The 22,956-nt window shown below is 36.3% G+C and overlaps 1 protein-coding gene across 1 annotated transcript in view; it reads left to right on the top strand.

Annotated features, from left to right (window-relative positions):
* The first annotated feature begins 6,468 nt into the window (after nt 1-6,468).
* Nucleotides 6,469-22,956, top strand: part of LOC116736012 (protein tweety homolog 2-like) — a 41,488-nt gene continuing 25,000 nt past the window's right edge. The window contains exons 1-4 of the mRNA XM_032588222.1: nt 6,469-7,189; nt 10,042-10,214; nt 15,889-16,000; nt 22,309-22,529. Coding sequence (XP_032444113.1) covers nt 7,061-7,189; nt 10,042-10,214; nt 15,889-16,000; nt 22,309-22,529 — 635 coding nt within the window. The 5' untranslated portion in view covers nt 6,469-7,060. The remainder of the gene's footprint in view (nt 7,190-10,041; nt 10,215-15,888; nt 16,001-22,308; nt 22,530-22,956) is intronic.

A 22,956-nucleotide genomic window follows, 5' to 3' on the forward strand; every position in this document is an offset into this window, starting at 1 on the left:
ACATACTCAGCAAATTATTTAAAAGATTTAGCTGTGAATTCTCAATAAAAAATCAGATTAAGGCATATAAACTTTTTCAACATAATCTTGTTGCAAGTAACAAATGATCACATAAGTTTAAAACTTTAGTAAAAGCATTACTTCAACTTCATTTTTGTTAATATGTAAATATGTGAAATAAAACAGTAAAGAAAAATCTGTGCCATATTGCTTCGATTTGAAATGGTTTTGAAACTTTTGAAGATGTAAAAAGCTTGAAGTTGAATTTAAGAGAACTAACAGCATGTTAACAATGTTTGTTTCCATAGATCAATATTCTTAAAAAAAAAAACATAACAGGACTAAAATAAACAGAGTAGTTTTGACAGCAAAAATCTTCTTTAAAAAGTTATTTTTAACATGTTTCACTACCAAACAAACAATATAAAACAATAGTGATGCAATGCCTCACAACAACATGATAAACTGAATGATGAAAAGCTTTATGGCTATGCATCAGGTTAATGTAATGTGTGAATGCATAGAAATAAATACAGTAAATAAATAAGTAATTACAAGAATGAATAAATAAATGGAAAAGTAAAATAAAGCTTCCTAAGCTTTATTATTCATTTTAACATTTTAACATCTTCTATTTTATTGTAACTGACAAACTGGTGAAGTCTTTATTAGTTTACTGGCCATAAACTAATAAGTGGAAACAAATAAACCCTTCACAGACGGTTGTGAAGAATCATTTGCTATTTTTAACAAAGGCTGATTTTTTACAAGCGCTTCAGAGGTGATTTATAAAGTTGTGAAATTGATATTTAAAAGCAGTCTAATTAGTGTTTTCTGTTGGTAATTACCTGAGAACATATTGTGTGGAATAGAAGTAGCATACAATTGGATTTGATCCGTTTTTGTAATTTCCCAAATCTTTCATCTTGATCCTTTTTAAATTCAGAGATCCGGGTCAGTCTTCACATTTACTAGAGTGAAAGGCTTAATAAAGCAAATAAGGTCAACACTTTGGAGATTTTTTTTTTCAGGAACAAAGAATTAAGCCCTGTTTCCTAATGCCCCTGTATTATATTACCATGAAGGCCCAATAAACAAACTAAATATTTTTACATGCAAAGAGCGTGTCCCCTTCAGCTTTGTTTGTTTCCACTCCATGGACTCAATAGATCAATGGAATGCTGTTGCAATTATTACCATCAGCAACCATTTGGAATGATTGGATTTGCTCCAAAGGCTGAAAAATAGACTTAGGCTGTATCGTATGGTCGACTTTGCACTGCTGTAAATCCGTAATTGGATAAATTGCGAGCAAGAAAGCCACTTCCCAGTGGGGAGATGGGAAGGGGGAGTGCTGATGTCAGTTCAGGTTTTTCTCCTCTCAAAAAATCATTATTGTGCGGAATAGCTCTTGTAGCGCTGGGCACCTACATCAAATAATGGCTAAGAATGAAAGTTTTGTTTTACGACCAGTCAGTAAATTTGTCTTTTGATATTTAAACAGACAGTTTGGAATTTGGAAGTCAACCCTTTAAAATATACTTGGAAAAACTGTTTTATATTGAAAGCTTGTGTTGGCAGCAGAAATAATAATAAAAAAAGAAGTTAAATGTTTTTGCCTCCTACATACTGGTATTTAAGCTTTAAAAATTCCAAAGAATTCTCTTTTAATTTCTTGGTGATTTTTGTAAGATTTCGCGCAGACAGCAAAAAGTCTAGACCAAAAGATAAAATGACATTTTGAACACCTTGAACTGGTGCAGCATCACATTAAATCAATTTAATTTAATGAAAAATAAAATAAAAATAAATGATCATGAGTTACTTTGTTGTAGAATTAGATTTTTCAGCCTTTACTTTACAATTTTGATGTCATCAGTATGCATTCCTATCCCTCTCCTTTCCATCCAATCACTGATAATGCAAATTAAACAAGGTCACTTTTCACTCTTTCACTTCAGCAATCTCCTTTGAAACACTGTCTCAACAGACACAATTATTACATGTGGCTATGGTATCAGAGGGACCACAGGCATTTCAAAGTGGCAATAACCACAGGATTGCAACATTGATATTGCACTTTAATGCAATCTCAGGAGCCTCTGAGCAGCCTCGGTTTGATTGGATAATACCGGCGCACCAAGCTCTCAGGCATAAATCTTCATTCATGTATAAATCACTCAAAAATAGAGCAAGAGGATTTGAGTCACAAATTCTAAAAAAAGCAATAACCATATGAGGAAGGAGAAGTCCAATACAAGGCATTTTCCACGTTCACTGAGCCATGATGACTTGGAAGAATCCCAGTAGTGTAGGAAGTTAGTGATAGGGCACAAGTCTGTTCAATACACTTTTGAATAAACCAATCATCCCAGTGATTGTTATGGAGACGGTCAGTCAGGAGGTAAATCCAGTGCTGCTCAAGTGCACTTCAGCATGTGATGAGCAGAAAACCTCAATGACGATGGCTTCAAAACCCATTCTTACCTATTGAACATTTTCACATTTTTGTCATGTTACCCAATACCTATACAAACTACAATAAAAATAAATAGTTTTTAAATGTATTTTCCACACATACAGCTGTTCTATGAAGGCCTCAAAACTAGTATAGAGAATCTCAGTGAACCAACAGCTTCATGAAACCTAAAAGAAAGTGGGGGTGGCATCATGCAGTGGGGATGCTTTTCCACAGCAGGCAGTGGGAATCTGGTCAAAGACGATGTGAAGATCCATGGGGACGAAAACAGGACACTCTTGGAAGAAAACCTTCTAGAGGCTGCAAACGACTTGAGACTGGGATGAAGGTTCACCTTCCAGCAGAATGACAATCCCAAACCTACAACCAGAGCTACAGTGATTTAGATCAAAGCATGCACATGTGTTAGAATCTAAGTCAAAGCTTGATGCAACTGAACATCTTTTTTTAAGAATTATAAAAAAGCTGTTCACGCAAACCAGCTAAGTTTGAACTATTTTCAAGCAACAATTTCTCTGTGCGAAACTGGAAGCCACATATTTCTAATACTTGCAGCTATAGTGGAAGTAAAAGGTGGCTCTACAAAGTGTTGACTCGGGAGGTTGAGTGCACATGCATGAAATAGTGTTTGGATATTTATAGAAAAATGAATGAATGTATGCTTGTTACCTGTTTCTAACAACATTTTCAACAACAAAAAAGAAAACATAGATAAATAAAAATGAGAAAATGAAAAGAAATAGATCTATGAAGGTCAGTTTAAAAAGGAGCAGGTAAAAGAATAAAATTAACTCCCATCCACTTGCTACCCTATAATTTATTGCCATATTACATGTTTCTGTATACAAAAAATAGCCTTAATATGCATTGATATAGAATCATTAAACTGAATCCACATGTATAGTGTAGAATTATACACTGTCAACATTGAAATAAATATCCAATTGGCTAATAAATGATTGCAATAGAAATGTTCATTACCCAGCTCTATACTGAAGACATATTAAACAATGTGTAAGCCTACATTCACACACACACGCACACATATGAATAATTAATATATTCTGCAACCTAATATAACCTGACTTCCTCTCTATGGAACACATGTTTCTTGTGTGCACTTCTGAACAGAATGAAATCATCAGTTTGACAAATTAGAATTGAATGTCTAATTTGTTCCATAATTTCACTCCACAGATCGAGATGCACAAAGAAAAGGTGACCTACTGCTTCCATTTCCCAATGTTGTTCAGCTTTGTTTCGGTTTATCGCATGAAATGCCAATGAAATGCATTAAAGTTTGTGGATCGTAGCATGAAAAAATGTGACGACGTTACAGGATTACAGGCAATTCTTGTTAACATGATATTTGCACTCCGCCTTTTGATTTTCGAGCCTGGCATATGGGATCCTTCCAGCAGAATTAAGTGCAGACTGAGCATAACCTGCTGGAATATTTGGTTCACAATTTCCATACAGTTGTCAGACTAGCACTGGCCATCAGTTTTATCTTCCACTATATGGCTTAGTACTGTTTTTTTTTTTCATTTACTGTGCAGTAACGTGACTTCAAAGTGCTCTTTGATATGGATCTCCTGTAACATCATGACCCAAATTGCTGATCCCCTGAGATTCTGATGAAAGGCCCAAGAAAGCAAAGGATCTGATCTATAAACTGCTGTTCATTAAAACAGAAACTTTATTAGACTGAGATTATGACTCTTTTGCCAACATTATGCACAAAGGAGATCTTTCTAATGATAGGCTACTTCGTCACAGATATTAACAAAGTAGAGAAAGGGGGTGAGGGGTTTTGGACCCATAACAGAAAAGTGTTGGGCTGCCACCTAATGGTTCAGCATTAATAGGAGTTTAATAGATGTATACAAAATCCCAAATTTTGTTTTTAAGTTTTGTTAAAACCAGATATTTACATACACAATAGAAAAAGAAAGATTTTCCCTTAAATGTGTTAGATTAGATCAGGGAAAAATATTCCTGGTTAGAAAATATTTTGTAAATAATTTCCATTTGCTAAATGACAAAATATTGAGAGGGGTTCTCTAAATATTTTGTATTGTTTCCTTCAAATTCATACATTTCATTTCATTAAAGTTAGTATGACTTTAAAAACATATCCACAGGTGGAGGTAAATATCTGAAAGCACACGGTGCTTCCTTGTATGACATGCAGTGCCATACTGTCTTTTTATACCGTGGCGTCCATGCTATGACACTTCTATAAAAGTTTTTAGTTTAAACAGCCCATATAAAGTGTATTAATAAGTATTATATGGAGACATCCAGTGCTTTGTATGACATTATGGCATCCCTGTGCTTTGCTAAAGGTACATATCCCTTGATGTAAACTGTGATGTGTGGGAATTACATGTTTATCTGCAAAAACAACTTAAAAAAAATAAGAGGAAAAGTTATCCAAATGTCACAGATTTCAGAGGACAGACACGTGCAGAAGAACTTTGATTCATTTCCTTCCTTTGTTTTGCATTGATCCCACTAAGTTGCTTTCAACACTGAGAGTGAATGGCATGGGTATCACAAGAGATTTATCTGGAACCAAATTCACCTACTTGTACATGCGGAGCACAGTCAAAGAAATTCATATTCATGCGGCACATTTCAAGTGTCACCTGCTAGTATTCAGCCCCAAAGCACACTTCCAAGCTGTTTGGGCCATGGAGGTGCATCAAAGCATCCCAATAATAAAAAACAGTTGCCACAAGATGGATGATTTAGCTTGAAAGCAAACCACCCTATGTTCCATTTGAGATAAAACAACTTTTCCTCAGAGAACAATTTCCGCAACATATTTTCTATCTTCCCTTTTATCTGCCAATGGACTGTTTCAGTTGGCACATTTCCATTGTTTGGTTGTTTACTTTAGCTCAGAGAGTGATGGTATTGTACACAATGCAGGTCTTTTAGACACATTCATCGATAACAGAGGTGAAGCAGCGTCCGGTAACTCGAATAAGAAAGAAATTCAACAACAGGTAAAATATTCAACACCTGCGTTTTTTGTCTTTTTCCAACAAGTGTCTTGGTTTAAGGGAATACGTTTTAATTATTTTAATTAGGCACGTTGAATTTATTCATATTTGCCTGCTGTGTCCAGAACAATTTATTTCACAATCGTAATTGCACCAGTTTCAGATTTCCTTTCTCCTTTTTTTTTTTCTGTCAGCAGTCTTCAAAGCTGTTCCAAGGACTTTGAGGCTGAAAATAGGAACAACAACCATAATATCAACTCAGGGTTTATCACAATGGGCAACATGTTAAGAGTGAATTGCAATCCCAGGAACATTCTGTCAATATCAAATGTTAGTTGTATGTTTGCATATATAGAAAAAATATATATTTAATAACACATAGATTTATGTTATTTTTTTTTACTACTAATACAAAATATTCACTAATAAAAATATTCACTAAATGCTTTTTTGAAGGCTTTTCTTTTAGTTAACTTCACAGCAAGATATAATTGGATCCTCGAGACTTGTTAATCATATTTCCAGTATAATTACCGCTGTGAGCAGGTTTCAGCAAGTATCTGTTTTCTTGCAGCCATTTTTTGACTTATAAAGAAAAACACACATCCGATTGGAGTGTACTGGTATGTTGTCTTGTCTTTCCTACTTTGAAGAGTGGCTTGGAGAATTAGGCCATGTGCCTAACCACATTTATGGATGTTTATTGTACCTTGCCACGATGTGACAAACGTGCCAACAGAACTGAGCTCAAAATTCATTTTTACTTTCTCGCAAAGGCTTTTGGGCCAAATATAACTGCAAGTGAAGACAAAGAGACTGGAAAAAACAGAAGCTTATTAACATACTCATTACCGTTCACCTCATTGTCCACAAGAGGTCAGACATAAACAGCAGAAGTCATAAATAGCAGTAAGACTTATCTGTGCACGTTTCCCTGCAGACAAAAGTTTTCCAGGCCGGTTAGAGCAGAACGCTTCATTTCTTTTCATAACTCGCTTTTAGACGAGCACAGTCGAGCTTCCCCAGTGTGAAGACACAGTTGAGAGATAAAGCAGGCCAGGCCAAGCACATAAGGCTTGATAAAGACGTTGTGAATTTTTTTTTATCGCTTTAAATTTTCTCTAAATTGTGGCTGAAGTTCACTGTTTTTTCTTCTTCTTCGTTTTAAAAGGGCAAGATGTTAGCAGGGTGGGTTTGCTATTTTCTTCCTGTTTTTTACGAGTGGAGTGAAGACGTCTCGGCCACAGGACTGAAGTTGTTGTCACGCCTTCTACGGACAAGGAGGCAGGTTCACACAAGCCACGATCTCGGGATGTAAATTTACTGTTTATATTGATGTTTTGCAGCCATGGGGACAGCAATAGGATTCAGACATATTTATCTACACTTTTTAAAGTTGTAGCAAATAGAATAATTTCCTCCTAATTCTCTGCGACAGCTTTTCAACAAACCTAGCTTTTCTTTTTTTTTTTTTCCCCCCACCTCCTATTCCCCAAACCAAGGAACATCTGAGTGTCCCACGGAGAGAAACTTGTTTCACAGCTTTGTTGGATTGACTCTTCAAGCAGTAATGGCCATTGCCCGGCTTGATTATGTGGCTCCGTGGTGGACATACTGGCTGCACAATTTCCCACACTTCAATTTTCTTTTCCAGTCGGTCGACAGCACTTTCAGACCGGAGGAAGCGAGCTATCAGCAGGTTGGTAACTGTACTTGTGCGTAGAAGCGCACGTATTTTATTGCTGAACACTGACTTTCATATGTAAATGTTGCGTCCAGACAGCCTATATTTAGGTGGAGAGCGGTTTAAACTGCTGTGTTGAGAAATAAAGTACGCTCTCTCACACACTTTCCATCTTTTCATCTGCCCTCACGAGGATTTTTGTGTGCGTTTTCAGATTTTTGGTCCTAATTTAAGGAAGTGGGAAATCATGCTGTACTGCCATTTTCACATGATAACTCATGACTTGTATTAGGAATGTTGGTTATGATGTGCTTCTGTACTCTTACGTCAAATATCCTCAAATTTCAACGAATTAAAAAAAATTTTAAATGTATTTTTATCATTTAAAGCCACTCGGACTTCAAGTATCAGAAACTCTAATTTACTCAGAGTTTTACTAATAGCTTTATTTCCACAGGAGAAATATGTTTAGTAGTCATGCATATCAGGCTTACTATTTCATTTATAAAATGACAATTTGTTCCGCTAATCTATAATTAACATTCTGGATATCAGCAATTAATATTTCTGTCAAGTTTTTTTTATTATTTCTAAAATCTAAACTTATCTTTTTACTCAATTTTCATTTCCAACATCTGCTTTGGAGAATACCAGACACCCCCAAAAATCCTGTAATTCATATCCAATCAGATGTGAAGTATTAAAATCGACATTTTAAACACAAGTTGTACTGCAGAAAAGAAAAAAAAATTGCTTTACACAGTCCATCGTCGAGCTCAGTTCTTGTGGTTAAAATGGTCTCTGTAATGAAACGAATATTGCAAAAGTCATGCTCAGGTGAAGTCAGTTTTCCACCTGCAATCCACAAAAAAAATATTTAGTAGTGTTTATCTGTTTTGTACTCCAATTTCAATTTAGTCTCTGATATGTTTGCTTCCATACAGGAATATGTTGCAATATCTCAGTACTGTAAGAATCAAAACATACATATAGCACCTAAAAGATGCTAATTTGTTTCAAGAAGTATAGTTTTCTGCTCCAATCAGTCATGCACCTTCTTTTTTCAGGTATAAAAGTAACATTTCTTGTTTTATATAAGCCTCTGTTTCTTAAATCTGTGTTGCTTTAAGAAAATGTAGCACCTTCTCAATCTCTGTGAAACTTGTGTATCTCACAACTATAAGTTATCTTTGTGAAATGCACAAAAAATGTTGAGAGAAACATCACTAACATATAAATCAGTGGTTGCCTTTTGTGATTTAATTCAATTAAGCTTACACACTTACGCCAATTTTATACTAACATCCTTTTGCCACCGCAGATGATCAATATTTTCTGGTTAATGTCAGTTCAGTTGTTGTTCTTTAGTGTTTGTCTTCCTTCTCTCTCCCCGTCATGCATCTGTTCCCTTGTTATGGGCCTGGCATGCAGTGGAAATTGAAGTGTCAACATGTGTAATTACCAAACAATTGAGTGGAAAATTAGAGAAGCAAGTAGAGGCAGCATCGCTGTTGTAAAGAGCCTGAACTGAGTTGTTGTGACAGAAAATTCAACCAGTTTGAACCTCTTATGAGCTCACTTCTGGCTCATCAGCAGTGACCTCCACTAAACCATTAGCAAGTCAGTGGATTAGCAGTTTGGCCTTGATTGAAGTTAAGATGAGACCAGTTGTCCTCTACTCATTGTTTGGGTTAATTTAAGCTTGTGCATTTAAACTTAAATGTTTAATCTTTTTTACAAAGAAAATCTGGATTAAAATGGGGGAAAAGGTCTAAGCATTACATGAATTCAATCATGTGTTCAACAATGAGTCCACATTTCCATTAAGTCTGGGAAAGTTTGAAAATTAAGTTCATGCAATACCTGGAAAAAACTGTATTTCCAGATTTTATTCCCTCATCCATTGTCACAGTCTCATGTCCTTCTTTTCCTCTCTCCTTCCTTCCATAGATTTCCATAGATCTGAGTTGGAATAAACATATAATTTTGACGTAAATATGCGCAGGAACCTGTTTTCATGGTTTTGTTAGAATCCACCAACCTATTTTGTAAGAGTCTAAAACATATTACACTAATTTAAATTCAGCTGCAGTGCCAACTGAATCCAAATGTAATGATTAGTCAGAGATGAAGGTGTAAAATCATTTTGCCAGTCAGCCAGGCATCCACTTTGAACTTCTCAGCATTGATATTTGCAGAGCAAATTATTTGCAAGTACAATTAGGGTCATGCTTTTGTCATGTCTTTGAACCTAATCGAGTGCTACAATAATATGAGTTTCAAGTCCTTAAATGATCCCAGTAATGAAATGTGTTTCATGTGTATTGTTTTATTTTTTAACAAAAGGGGTTTTCAAGTGAATAATTTCCTGTTTCTTTTTTTTTTCTGCAACAGTGCCCCCCCCAGTGTGTGTTCAGCCTTCAAGCTTCAAATACTTTGCACATTCAGAAATCACAAGACTGAGGGAAAGACACCAAGTCACATGACCCTCCCCTCCAACAGTCCTGATCATTTTTTCCCTCTTTCTCAGCCGCAGTCAGATATTATTTTTAAGATGTACTTTCCCTAAGATGACAAAAAGCTATGCTTTTTTTTTTCTTTTTGGACTTCATTTTCTGTGGTCAACAGTCAGCAGTAATAATGTTGATGACAAGCGTGATACGTCGGCTCTCTTACCTCAGTAACATCTTTGAACTTGACTGCTGTTGCTGTTGGTGGGTTGTTTTGACTCAGTGAATCAACCACAAGGTCGATGGGGTCAGCACTTAGATAAGATTTGTTGAAAAACTTGATTCAGACTTTTTAAAAGCACATAACAGCCATTAATTTCACTGATGGTATCTTTTTTGTTTTCTTATTTTTTTCAGTCTCTAATAGTTTTGGCTTGTGCTGGTGCTATCGGCCTCGCTCTGAGCCTCCTAACTCTGGCCGTGTACTTGGTGTGTCTATTCTGCTGCCGCCGGAGCCTGGATGAAGAAACCAAACGGCCCGACACCTGTTGTGTCACGTGGGTCGCTGTTATTACAGGTCTCATAATATGGTAAGTAAAGGTATTTAAATAATCCTATTGGGTTTTGTCTTTTTCCGGAGCTGCACCGAGATGAGGAAGTCGGTCAATTAAACGATGCAGTCACCAAATGAACCAGGTCATTATCGGTTTCGTCTGGATTAGCATTTACTAATGCCTCAAATCTAATTCTCTCTTAAATCGTCATTGATGCCTGAGAACAAAAATCCAGTAAACAGTTGTAATGAAGTCTACAGTTGTCTTCGTTAAATTTAAAGCTTTTTGTGATGATCTTGGATGCAGTTGCTTCTTATTTCTTTGTATCTTCTGTTGTTTTAAACTCCTCGACCTCACAGAATGTGTTGCTCTGTGCATGTCGGTCCATGTGGATAGGGAGTGCTATTAGAGCAGCCAAGACTACTTGAAAATCTCACAGTGCTCAGCTTGTCATCTTCTGACAGGTGTGCCATCAAGCAGGATTAATGGCTTAGTTTTTTGTGCTACAAAAATCTTTCTTTTTTGAGAAAGATCCCCACTGTAAGAGCACAGTCTGCTCTGTATCAGTTTGTAACAGCACTCTTAGATAAAATGATGCGTAAAACATTCCACAACCTTTATGCAGATTATAAATTTGTTTTGTGATAACTGTTCAGTGGAGAAATAGACTGATTTTTAATTTTTTTTTATGTTCTCTAACTGTATATCATTCATATCATAACTAGAACAATCATTAGGCACATTTAGCACCCAGAGAAAGAAAGGAGCCTTGCTAATTGTGCAAAAGTAACAGTGTAAGAAGCATTCCCTCAATGTCCTACTGCTATGTGGCTTTTAGTTTGGTAGTTTTACCTAATATACATATATTTATTCTTAAAAGAAATTCCAAGAGTATTTAAATCTATTTAAATAAGAGCAAATCTTACCGCCGCAAGTAAGTAGCACTCTCAACCTCGAACTCAAAAATCATCTCCAAAGGTTGATTTTCTCAGTCAGAAACCAAAAAGTCAAAAGTCAGGAGAATCACCTGTTGCAGTGACCTACAACTTAAAGATAGAAGTACTGAAAACTCACAAAATACAGTTTAGGATTGCAACTACCTTGACTGTTCGAGTGAACTTAATTTATTGTACCTCTATGACACGCTTGGTTTTTTCAATTGAAAATAGTTTTTCATTCCAAAAAAAATCCGTTGTTTTTTTCACAGTGCAGTCTCAAGTATTTTATGTCCTCTAACAGGTTTTCTTCCAGAATTGTCCCATTTTTTACCCTGTTGTCCCTTTAACTTTGATCAGCTTGCGTGTACCTGCTGTAAAAGGCCATTGTGATGCTTCCACCGTCATGCTTTCCAGTTAGGATGATGTGTGGACAATAATGTGCAGCATTAGCTTTCGTTCGTGCATAGCCTTTTGTGTGTTAGCCAGGAAGGTCAGAGTTGCTCGTGTCTGACCAGAGTACCTCATTCCACATGTTTAAGTGTGTTCCCTACATGTGTTATTTCTTGCAGAAAACAAGCATCTCTTTGAAAAATGACTTTATTCTTGGCAGTGTTCTATAAAACTGAGTTTATAGAATGCATGACTAATAGTTTTCATCTCAACAGATCTCAAGTAACCTGTAGATCTTTGCAGCATGCCTAGAAATCCAGTGGCTGCATTTGCTGCTTCTCTGATTAATGTTCTTCTTGCCCAACCTGTCAGTTTAGGGTAAAGAACTTTCCAGAACTTTTTCTCCGACTTGTTTGCTGTGTTCCTTAGATTTGATGATGCTGTATGTTCACTAATGTTCCCTGACAAATCTATGTGTCCTTGTAGAGCACTGTAAAAGTGAGTGAGTGAGCTTTATTTATTTAGCAGCTGTCACAGAAAAGAGCGAAAAAAGAGAGAGAAAAATTCAGAGCATAAAAATTGAAACATGATACTCACAATTTATATCAGTCAGCTCTTAATAAATGAATTTACTACCTTTTGAGCAGGAAAAAGTATCAAACCATATAAAGAAGTTATTCCATCCATTTTATGTAAAAGGACACTGAGTGCAATGCTTGAAATAAGAAAGAAAGCTTGCAAACATTTTTGTTTTAACTGTTATTTCTGAGTGGAGCATCAGGTTTTGTAGAACCATATAACACAAAGACAGCTCGGCGGTATTCATCTTCCTTTATATTGTACACCTGCAAATTACTTTGCATCAATAAAAATACTTATCTCCAAAAACTTTCGCATTTATACAGCCAAGCTAAACTTGGATCACTAAAGTGGATGTGCATGATAGTGTTTCATCAAATAAATTAACACACACTTCTGAATAATACATCCTCAGTTATCTATTGTTCTCTGGGAACTAACTGCACCAAGCTTAACGCTATGGCAATCATTTTACTAAGGGATTGTTTTTGCAATGACAAGCAGCAGGTCTATCTTTCAACAATACTAAAGGACATATTTAGCAAAATTGTTGTTAAATATGCCATTTTATTTTGGCATGTTTGCCTTCATATTATAAGGATAATTGGGTAAGATATTGGTGTGTGACTCGTGTGATTTGGTAGTGACGCTGTGGCTCCTAACTGAAGAGAAAAAAGAAAAATGAGTATTGGAATCAAGATGAGATAGTTGGGTTTTATGGATAATTTCTGTAAGGTTAGACATGTGTGAAGCTTTTGAAGTTTCATCGAAGATATGAATGTACATTTGCATATGATTTATTGTCGAAAGGCACCTAATTAAACCAAAAGAATTGGGTCTAAAAAGACCTTAATTTAATTGCCGCACTGATCCAGTTAAGCTTGTGACAGCACTGGGCTTTGAGTTCATTAGCTCCCTTTATCTATACCTAATAACTACTACAGCACATGAGACCAGCTGCAATGCTAAGTCATAGGGCATGATGTTGTTATCCAAGGTTGTTCTTGAACCTCACTATGTCATGTTTGATGTGGTGACTATTGTTAAAATTTTACATCTTAGATCAAATAGAAGAACCTTACAAAATTGCTTTGATTATAGCAAAAATCCTTTAAAGAAGTGCACACTGTGCAATATTTCTCTTACATCTGAACACAATATTCCACAAATAAATGGGGTTTTATAGCCAATCTATGTCAGAAATGTCCTTTAATTGATGTTGAGATAATCGTAGATTATTGGATTCCGATTTGACCTCACAGAATTGATTATGTATAATTAAAGAAGGACGTGCCTCATTACATAAGGTCCTGTGGTTGATAGTGTTATCAGATCAGCACAAGTCATCTGGTTGTCAGTGGCCTTGTAAGAACGTGTGGAATGTTCAGGTGTAATGATAGCCAAGCTATCAGCAAATGGTAGCACGCTGATACACATAAAAATAGAAATATTAATAAAAAATATAGAAAGAAACTAGATGAATAAGTTAGGAGAATACCCCGGATGTTAAAAATGCTTAACTTTACAGCTGTCAGATGGTGGGATGTTTGTTAGATATACTGAATATGTCTTTCTACATTTATAAAGCCCAGATTCTGTTTGTGTTATTCACTACATACAGCTTTACAGTCAGCACATTTTAGTAGATTTACAGCTATTATAGACAAAGCACATCCCTTAATGTTTTTTTCTTCTCTCAGGATTGGGGTAAATTCAACTTACCGTATTTTCCGCACTATAAGGCGCACCTAAAAACCTTCAATTTTCTCAAAAGTCGAGAGTGCGCCTTATAATCCGGTGCGCCTTATATATGGACCAATATTGAGCCACAACAGGTCTCGCAACTATGGTAAGCAGCCGCCGACTTCATTTTCCCCCATAGAAGAAGAAGCGCATGGTGCACGCTGGGTTTTGTGTAAAGACCCCAAAATGGCTCCTATTAAGAGACGCAGAGTTTAAGCTCAAGGCGATCAGTCACACAGTAGAACACGGGAATAGAGCAGCAGCGAGAGAATTTAACATGAACGAATCAATGGTGCGGAAGTGGATATATATTGTGATTGCACTAACGTTTGATTTACCGTAACAGTATCAGACTGTTTTTTACGTGTTTATTGAATCGAGGAAAAGTTCCCCTCCACTATATGTTATACCTTGCTGTTGTTAAAAGATAAACTGTGTCACGAAAATACCAAGTCACTTACTTTACCTCGGGGAAAATAATCAAACAGCTGTTTATTCATTTTGGGAGTGAACGGAGTTTTCAGAACGCTGGTTTGTAATCTATTAATAAAGTTTGACTGACCTATCTGACTATTTTGTTGACATTCCCTTTAGCGCAGTTCCATCTAATGGATGCATAACGTAACCCCAGCGTCTACTGTAGCGTCTATTCTATGTGCCTTATAATGCGGTGCGCCTTATATATGAAAAAAGTTTTAAAATAGGCCATTCATTGAAGGTGCGCCTTATAATGTGGTGCGCCTTATAGTGCGGAAAATATGGTAGTTATTACATTTAATATAAAAAAATCTCCCCTTGATTTAGTTTCAGTAAAGTAGTCTAATGTAGTTTGAAATCTTTTTTTTCCGACTGGGGGCTGCGTTGCTTAGCTTCATGCATAGAAGACAAACAAAATTTGTTGTTTACTCGTTCACACAACAAAATATCCTGGCATCTACATATCCTGTGCTTTGTTCCGGTTCTTTATTGCTTTCCTTTCCTTTTATATGCTCCGGTTGCTACAGGGAGAGTTTTTGCACTGCCACACAATTCCTAATGCTTCCCTTGAGGCTAAACTGCCCCATGATGTTCAGTGTGCCTCATTATTGTTTCATTACTGAGTCATTAGGTGCTCCTCATTGTTGCTGATGTGTCATCTTGGCAGCAGGGTTAATGAAGAGCTTATTGTGAAGGCCAACACATATCAGCTCAAACACAGAAGCTTTGAAAAGCATAAAGCATGTCTATGTTGTGTGGCTTCTTAACCAAACTCAATTTAGTATTTTTTTTCTTTTAAACACAACCGTGCAGCTGAACTTGTACAGATTACTCTAATTGCATCTGCTTTTGGTTAAATTTGATTGTACTAAATGCGCCCCCTGTGACCCTTTTAGAACTAAAAGAGAGAATGAAGCAGGTTTTCTGTTTTATGTGCAAATCTAAATAACCTCCATCAATTCTAACTGTGATGCCTAATGTCATTTAAATTGTAGAAATGAAAGGAGAAGTTTTGTCTAAAAGATTAAACATGTTTGAGTTATTACTGCTCATTTTAATGTAGATCAGTAGAAGTAGGGTTGCACCAACTGGTCTAATCCTCCCTACTGTGGAGGCTTGCGCTCAGTTCCAGGAGACCAAGGAAGGCGAGAATAATGGATTGGGTGTATCTCACTGAGGTACCTTCTCTCTTGTTAGTTTGAATGCAGACACGGATTCAGCCATCACTAACTCCTGTAAGAGAATTTTTTGGTAAGAAAAATTAAACTGTAATGCACAGAACACATGGATAATGGATAGAGAGATGTCCTATTGAAAATGATGAAATTCAGTTTGCCATTCTGCTGAGGTTTTGTGTGATCCTAGCCCATATTTCGGCAAAGTACAAAGAGACAAGTGATACAAACGCTGTTGGTAAATTTATTCAAACATAAAACTGTGATGAAAAGGCATCACAAAGGTGTGTATTTACTGTTTTGCTAGACCAAATTTACACTGTTTGCTTTGTAGTTTAAATGCAACAAAATGAAACACTGCCAACAAATACAATAATTTCCTTTATCTAAAATTCTCCATCGTTGCAGTTCTGCTGTAGGAGTGGGTTTCTATGGGAACAGCGAGACCAACGATGGGGTCTACCAACTGACCTACTCCCTCTACCATGCCAATCACACTCTGGATAGTATCAACAGTCTGGTGAGAGAAGCCCTCCAACCTCTGCAATTTACAACATCATGAATATTGAAAATGTCATGTTGATCAGGTCAGTATGTCACCTCTACTAAAAGTATTTACTTTTACTTGGAAGTAAAAGTATCAGTTATACAAGGTGAAAATTAACTTCTATTTCACACTTTGCCAGCTTCATAAATAGTTTGGTTTAGGAAAGCAGGTTGTTTACCTGTAATACAAATTAAGAAGTTGACCAGGCAATTACAGTGTAACTAGAAAATATGATCTCTAAGATGTGCTGTGAATGCTTCTTTCATTATTAATAATTTAGAAAACAGCAAATACGTGATCCTTGCACAGCATATAGGAAGCACAGCATTACAGCCGGTAAACAACAGAGCCCACTCTGTTTAGAGCAGCACTTCACTGCAGTGGGTCTGTATCCACTGTTTTTGTCAGAATGGGGAATTTAGGTGACTTCTGTCGGAGGATGTGTAAATGGGGATTATTTCCATGCAACTCCTGACCTGTATTCAGGGAAGTTATTTTGGGAGGCTTAGGGGCAGGAGGAATAGGAAAGAGGAAGGAGAGTAAGAAAGCAGCCTCGCAAGAAGCAATAATCACAATGAGAAAGAAGAGGATTAACTCCCATCTGCTGTGCATTAATGGATGCTAAGCCGCTCTTCTTTCCATCTCCTGCGGTCCCACTATCTATGGCGTATGTGTGTATTCTTGAACATGTCAGTACCATATATCCACTGAAAGTGCTCATATATCACAATTTTTGACAGTGTGCAATTTTTACTTTTTTTTTTAAGTGGATAAGTACATTTTAAGTACTTTTCAGAAGCTAAAGTCTTTTAATTCACCAAAAAGAGAAACAAGAGATATGGATAGCAGCAGAGAGCATGTAATGGCACCATCTGGAAATCTCTTCCAGTAATCTCAGAAAAATACTGTTTTCTTCATAAAAAAGATGATCATGATGGGAAGGTGTCAAAGGGAAAAGTGGGAAAGTGGTTGTTTATTGGCAAGACAGGTAAAGGATTGAGTGAGCACTTTTGCTGCAGATATCCTCTTATGCAGAAAATGTGAATTACCTCCATGGAAGTGAAGCAGACACACTTTCCCTCACTCACAAAAAGCACTCTTTGTACAAGATGCTTATTCCATGAATTATGACACAGCTGGAATCTTGAATTCAAGGGAAGGAACAACCAAAAACTTAATAAGGAAAACATGATACAAGTTATGATGTGGCTTGGACAAATAGCATCAGAAATGAGTAAACAAATATTCCAAAAAGATGGTCATAGCCGTTGTTTGTGAGCATTAAGTTTGTCAGTTAAAAAAACATCTTTACAACATGCTTTCATTTTTATGTGTCCACCACTCCTAGTTTTTTTTTTTTTGTATTGAAATTATTGTTTTTGTCTTCAAGCTACCGCTCTCAGATGTTGTTTTATTCAGGCCCCTCACTGGACATATCATCATTTGAAGCTTCATTTTATGAACTCAAATAAAAGCTGAAGGTTTTTTCTTTTACTACCTTTGCTTTGGGTTTTATGTACACCTTTGCTTTGGGTGTACATTGTTGTCTGAGTATGGTCTCCAAACATAACATCATTAGTTTTCAACAACTTTCAGCTTTATTCTCTGTTGCCTTGACCTTGCTCTTTTTTCTATTTCTTTTTTTGCTTCCGTATTTCTACATTTCAGTCATGGCAATTAGTATAACTACCCCGAGCTATAATCCTGAATATAACTGAGAAGTAAATTTGTAAAAAAAAAAAAAAAACATGCCCTTTAAGGTCCTTAAAATATTGTAATAGTTATAACATTTCTTACAAAACAACAGAAAAACACAGCAAGCCAATTTTGGGAAAGTTCTTTTTAACTACATTATTCAGTGCTTGGTGTAACGATAACTGTAGAGGTGGAATGCAACTTTGATTTTTCTGCACCCTTTCAGTCGACTTCCTCTCAGGTTTCTTTTATTGATTCAATCCTAAAGCATGATATATATCATGGCTGCATACGAAGAATTAATGCTCCCCAGAGATACAAAGGCTTTCTTGCGTGCAAAATTGTAGGCTGATGCAACTTACTCCACTTACAGAGCTGATGACTTGGGCATCGAGCTGTCCTATAAAGCTGAAGCTGATTTTTGATAGTGTTTAGTCTTGCAATTTAGAGTAAAAAGACAAATTTTTTTTGTTTGTTTTTTTACTAGTTTGAGCAGTTTTGTTTTTCATCTATTTTGAAGCATTTTGGTAATTTATTTTTTATGTATTGTAAAGAAGTAATCCAATCCTAGTCACCTTTTCTATTTTCATATCAGCTAGGTTAGTGATTTTCTCTAAGAAGCGTTCTCTAGGAAGCGTTCTCTAAGAAGCGTTGACGCTGCTCATGGCTTTTAAGGGTGTTCCCATAATGAAATTGACAGGCCGCCTGCGATGTCTCATAGTGAGAAAGATTAGATACAGACTATTCTCCTTTTGCTATTGAACAGGGCCTTTGATTGTTCGCACGCTTTCTATAATTCAGTCTTGTTTCTCATGTTCAGCTTGCAATATTAAGGGCTCTTCACAGCTGCCAGGAAATAATGGGTGAGAGAACATTGCAATCACACTATATCGAAATGTGCATTTCCAATTTAAGGGAGTGCACACTCTTTTACGTGTTGCTTCCTTTTTAAAGTTAAAAGCATCTTTGTGATTTTTGCAACCAAAATTTTTGCCTCATAAACATGTTCTATTAAATGTCTTTCTTCTGGAACCTGATTCTAAGTCGTTTACCTTTGTTGACTTTAAAATTCAGCAATTAAATTTTATAGCAAATATTGTATGTATCATCCAAAAATAACAAAAGGAATGAAGTGATACTGTTGAGCCGTGGATTTAAAACTGGTATTCTAGGCAAAGCAGCTGCTGAGTTTCAGTTACAGCCGTGTCCAGTATGGAGAATCTTCCTTATGACCCGCTTTTCTGAGTGGGAAAAAAGAGCTATAATCCATTTTTAAAGGGAGACAGGGCAGTCCAGATTAGGGAAATGTGGACCACCCCCAGCAACTCGCTGATGGATTCCATTTTTCACAGTCAGGCAGAAGGCGTGTGGATAAGATCCGAGGCGTTCTGGCAGGAACTGTGAGGGATGATGAACATAGGGGTGGGGAGTGAGAGCAGGTTACTGGCAATCGCAACACTCTACCCTTTGGGACTGTTTGAGTAGAGGCAGGGCCTGTATCTGTGCAGCATCTCCACATCAGTACTCATTCTGTGGACCTACTTAGAAATCATTCTTGGCATCTCTCAGCAAAACTTAATCAGGGTTATGATGTTTCTGCAGTGTTGAGGAGACAGATAAACTATCTTCCTTGAGATACGGTTTCATAGTGAAGGACTGAACTGTCTCGGCTAAGTTTATCTAATGAGTTAAAGAAATGAAAAGTTATGGTGAAAAAATGCAAAGAAAGAACTTTAAGTTTCTGCTCACTGATGATGGGTTGCAGAATTTAACATCTGTTCAGAATAACTTTAAACCATCAATTTTTTGTAAAGTTTAGAACCCAAAGTGAAACACTTTGATGTTTATTTTCTTTATGTCTTTGAAGACATTTTCTTTGAAGAAAAGAAATCCTTTACAGTTTAACATTTAACCTAACTGAATGATTAATAACAAGCCTTGTACCCACGCTTTTTTTAACACTTAAAACCTTTCTCTTTTCTTCAAGTTTTTGTTTATAATAATTAAAGTTCTCAGAGATATCTCTTATATAAATAGCCATACAATTGTGAAGTTGTATGGTCTACCAACGCTTTTCTATGTAATATCATGGACACATCAAATCCCTTAAACTGCTTAATTATTAAGACAATAGTAAAGGTTTATTTGAGTCAGACTTTTGTGAAGTTAATTTTAACAAAAGTCTTGCTAAACTTAATAGAGATGAAATTAAAGTAATCTGGAATAAATTCATATATGGCCTTACAAAGATTAATACCAGCACAAATTATTTTAATACTGAATTGAACAAATACCTGCTCTCTGGCAGCCATCAGCTGCTCTTGACACTTTACTGCACACATGATTCTTTGTTAAAATAAGTGAATGTGTGACAGACGGCTGCTGAGAACGTGTTATGAGCTGGACATGGTGGTCACAGCGAGTGTTCCAGCTAGAAGGACATTTGAAAAATTTTATAAACTTAGCAGAAAATACTGTTCTTAATCAACCTGTTCTAAAAATTCTCAAGGATCTGAAAATTTTTGCTATTATGAAATCCAAGAAATATGTCTCAGTGTAGCAAACTGCTAACTTCTTTTACTAAGCACAAACACTGGTTAAGATAGAATTTTGAAAAGAATTCATGTTATTCACAGGTAATAGAAAGCATTCAAAAGTGAAAATAAAAATATGCCTTATTTGTCATCAGAACAAAGCAGGAAAGAAACATGATGTGTGTTCGAAAATAGCAGATGTGAATTGCAGACAAAGGAGGGCACCTGGAGGAAGAATACTCAAATTTATTCAGGAAAAGATTCCAACAGGGGAAATGAGAATAAATATAAGATCCCCTGCTGGCTTGATAGCAATTGGTGAGAAACTGTAATCTAGCAGAGCTGAGTTTAGACTGAATCATATACCTCAACTTGATGGCCACCAGTGCACAACTCCTCTTTGTATAATTAGAGGTTTAATTAGAGATGTATTGATCAGAGATTTTGTGGCTGACTTCCGATTCCTGATTGTTTTTAAACATCTGATCTGTTGATATGGATTTGATCTGATTCTGGCTTCTCTAAAAATAAAACAATTTACATTGAAAAGTTGAATGTTTTCTACTTTGTGGGGAAAATTACTGTCTTCACATAATGTATAACAAACAAAAACAGGACCAGATTACATAGTTGTTCTCTGCATTATTGGAAATCTACATTTACAATGGAATTTCCCAGGTTATTGGGCAAAAACACCCACAGTTAAAACCTAACTGTGCAGTAAAGCAGGATTTTAATATCACTTCAAAACGAGACAAAATAAAGTCAGAGGAGACTATTTAAATTGTTTTTTAACATAACAACCACAGCTAGCAAAACAGGGGTCATGTATTCTCTCTATAGTGAGTAGACACTTACCTTAAGATCTCCAAAAGACTGCCAGCATTTCCAAATCCAGCATGTACCGGCATCGATAGAAATGGACTCTTACAAAACATAAAACAGAGCGGTGTCAACATTCTTCAGTAGGAAATGCAGTTTCTGTTCTTGAGGCTTTGTTTGGACATGTGCTTAAAATATCTCACTTGTACTGAAAATACATAGCTGAGCATTATTCCCTTAGTAACAGCTCCCACAACAAAGGGTGTTGTTGTTAAAGCAACTTCTTCGAGATTGGATGTGAGGTGCCTACTGACTGACAGAAAAAACATTTTTAGTTTCTGATTGGCAATCATGTCAACTGTACCTTTGTTCCGTGTCGGCCACCATTCAGTTTCTCGTTGCATCTCTAGAACTGATGCATCTTTGTGGTGCAACAGACAGAATGAAGAATTGAAATTTATAGTGCAGATGTGCCTGTGTTGGCAGTAAAGACACACATTTGGCCACAACAGATGCGTTTCCTGATGTCCCTCGCATTTGAGGAAGAACTGGCATAATTGCAGGAAGCATAAGACTTTAAGCTGCCTCTGTGCATTTTCCTATTGTAACCAAAGGGGAACTCTGATGTCCTGTTTATGACACATTTTGCCATTAATGTTGAAGGAAGATGGCTGTTAAGACAAACATTATTTTTTTTATGTTGCATAGAAAGGATTGTATGCAACATATGTGGGAATAAATATCCCCACATTTATTTTAGGATTTTCCTCCCTGTCACTTGTTCAGAGTCCTCAGGTCTTCAATCTGTCAGTGAATTAAAAGAGCAGTAACTCAGTTCCTTTGTATTCATTCAAAAAGAAATGCAAAATCTATTTGCTCTTTTTAGTTATGCTTCTTGTAAATCTCCTCCTGTAATCAAAGACTTGTGCAATAACATGTCTTCAAAGAATTATTAGTTTTATATTCTGACATTATTTACTCCAGTAAAACACAGTTAGGAAGATATGTTATGTATGTAAGCTCTTTTATCTCCTATGTTGTATTTTTATCTGTTTGTATTCTAATTTTGTAGTTGATCTAATTTATTTTTGTTTGAGATGCTGTTGTGTTAGTGTGATTAAAATTTTTCCTCTGATTTTACATTCTTCTCTTTCGTCTCTCTTGTCTCCAGTGTGATGACCGTTTCACAAACACTTTTTTTAAAATGTATTTATTTTTGTGCTTGTTTAGGTTGAAGGAGCTCGAAGCAATGTGGAAGCTGGACTTAAACAGCACCTAGAAAGGCTGGATGAGATCTTTGCCACCAAGATTGAGTATCTCCAGGCTCTGCGCTTTCTGCAGCTAATGGTCAACAACATTATCCGCGAGCTGACGGCTCTGCCAGACATCAACAAGTCCAAGATTGACTTGGCAGCCATTGCAGACCAGACTGCTTTCATTGAGTATTACAGGTAGGTGGAGCTCTAGCAGCTCCACTGACTTGATGGAGATGATTTTATTTTATGTGCATGCAGATGGGGCAAACATGCTGCTTCGAATGGAGCAGTAGTAGAGATACAACTCAGACACAGAGCAGATGGGATTTTATTGATCTCTCCTGAGAAATTCAACCCGGAAAAGCTATTTGTCCTGATTGCTAAATAAATGGAAGCTGAAATTGAGCTCATTTTCCATCTTGCAGTTGAGTTCTTACACATATTCCCTCCCCAGATAATTATGCATGGCAGAGTGCCTATTTGGTCATAAATGATCTTCATATCCGAAAATGGTTAAATCAATGCTAGTGTGTAAGTTCCTTGATGCCAGAAATTGAAAATCAGTAAACCTATCTATCTATCTATCTATCTATCTATCTATCTATCTATCTATCTATCTATC

Source organism: Xiphophorus hellerii, chromosome 16 (genome assembly GCF_003331165.1).
Source record: "Xiphophorus hellerii strain 12219 chromosome 16, Xiphophorus_hellerii-4.1, whole genome shotgun sequence".
NCBI lineage: Eukaryota > Metazoa > Chordata > Actinopteri > Cyprinodontiformes > Poeciliidae > Xiphophorus > Xiphophorus hellerii.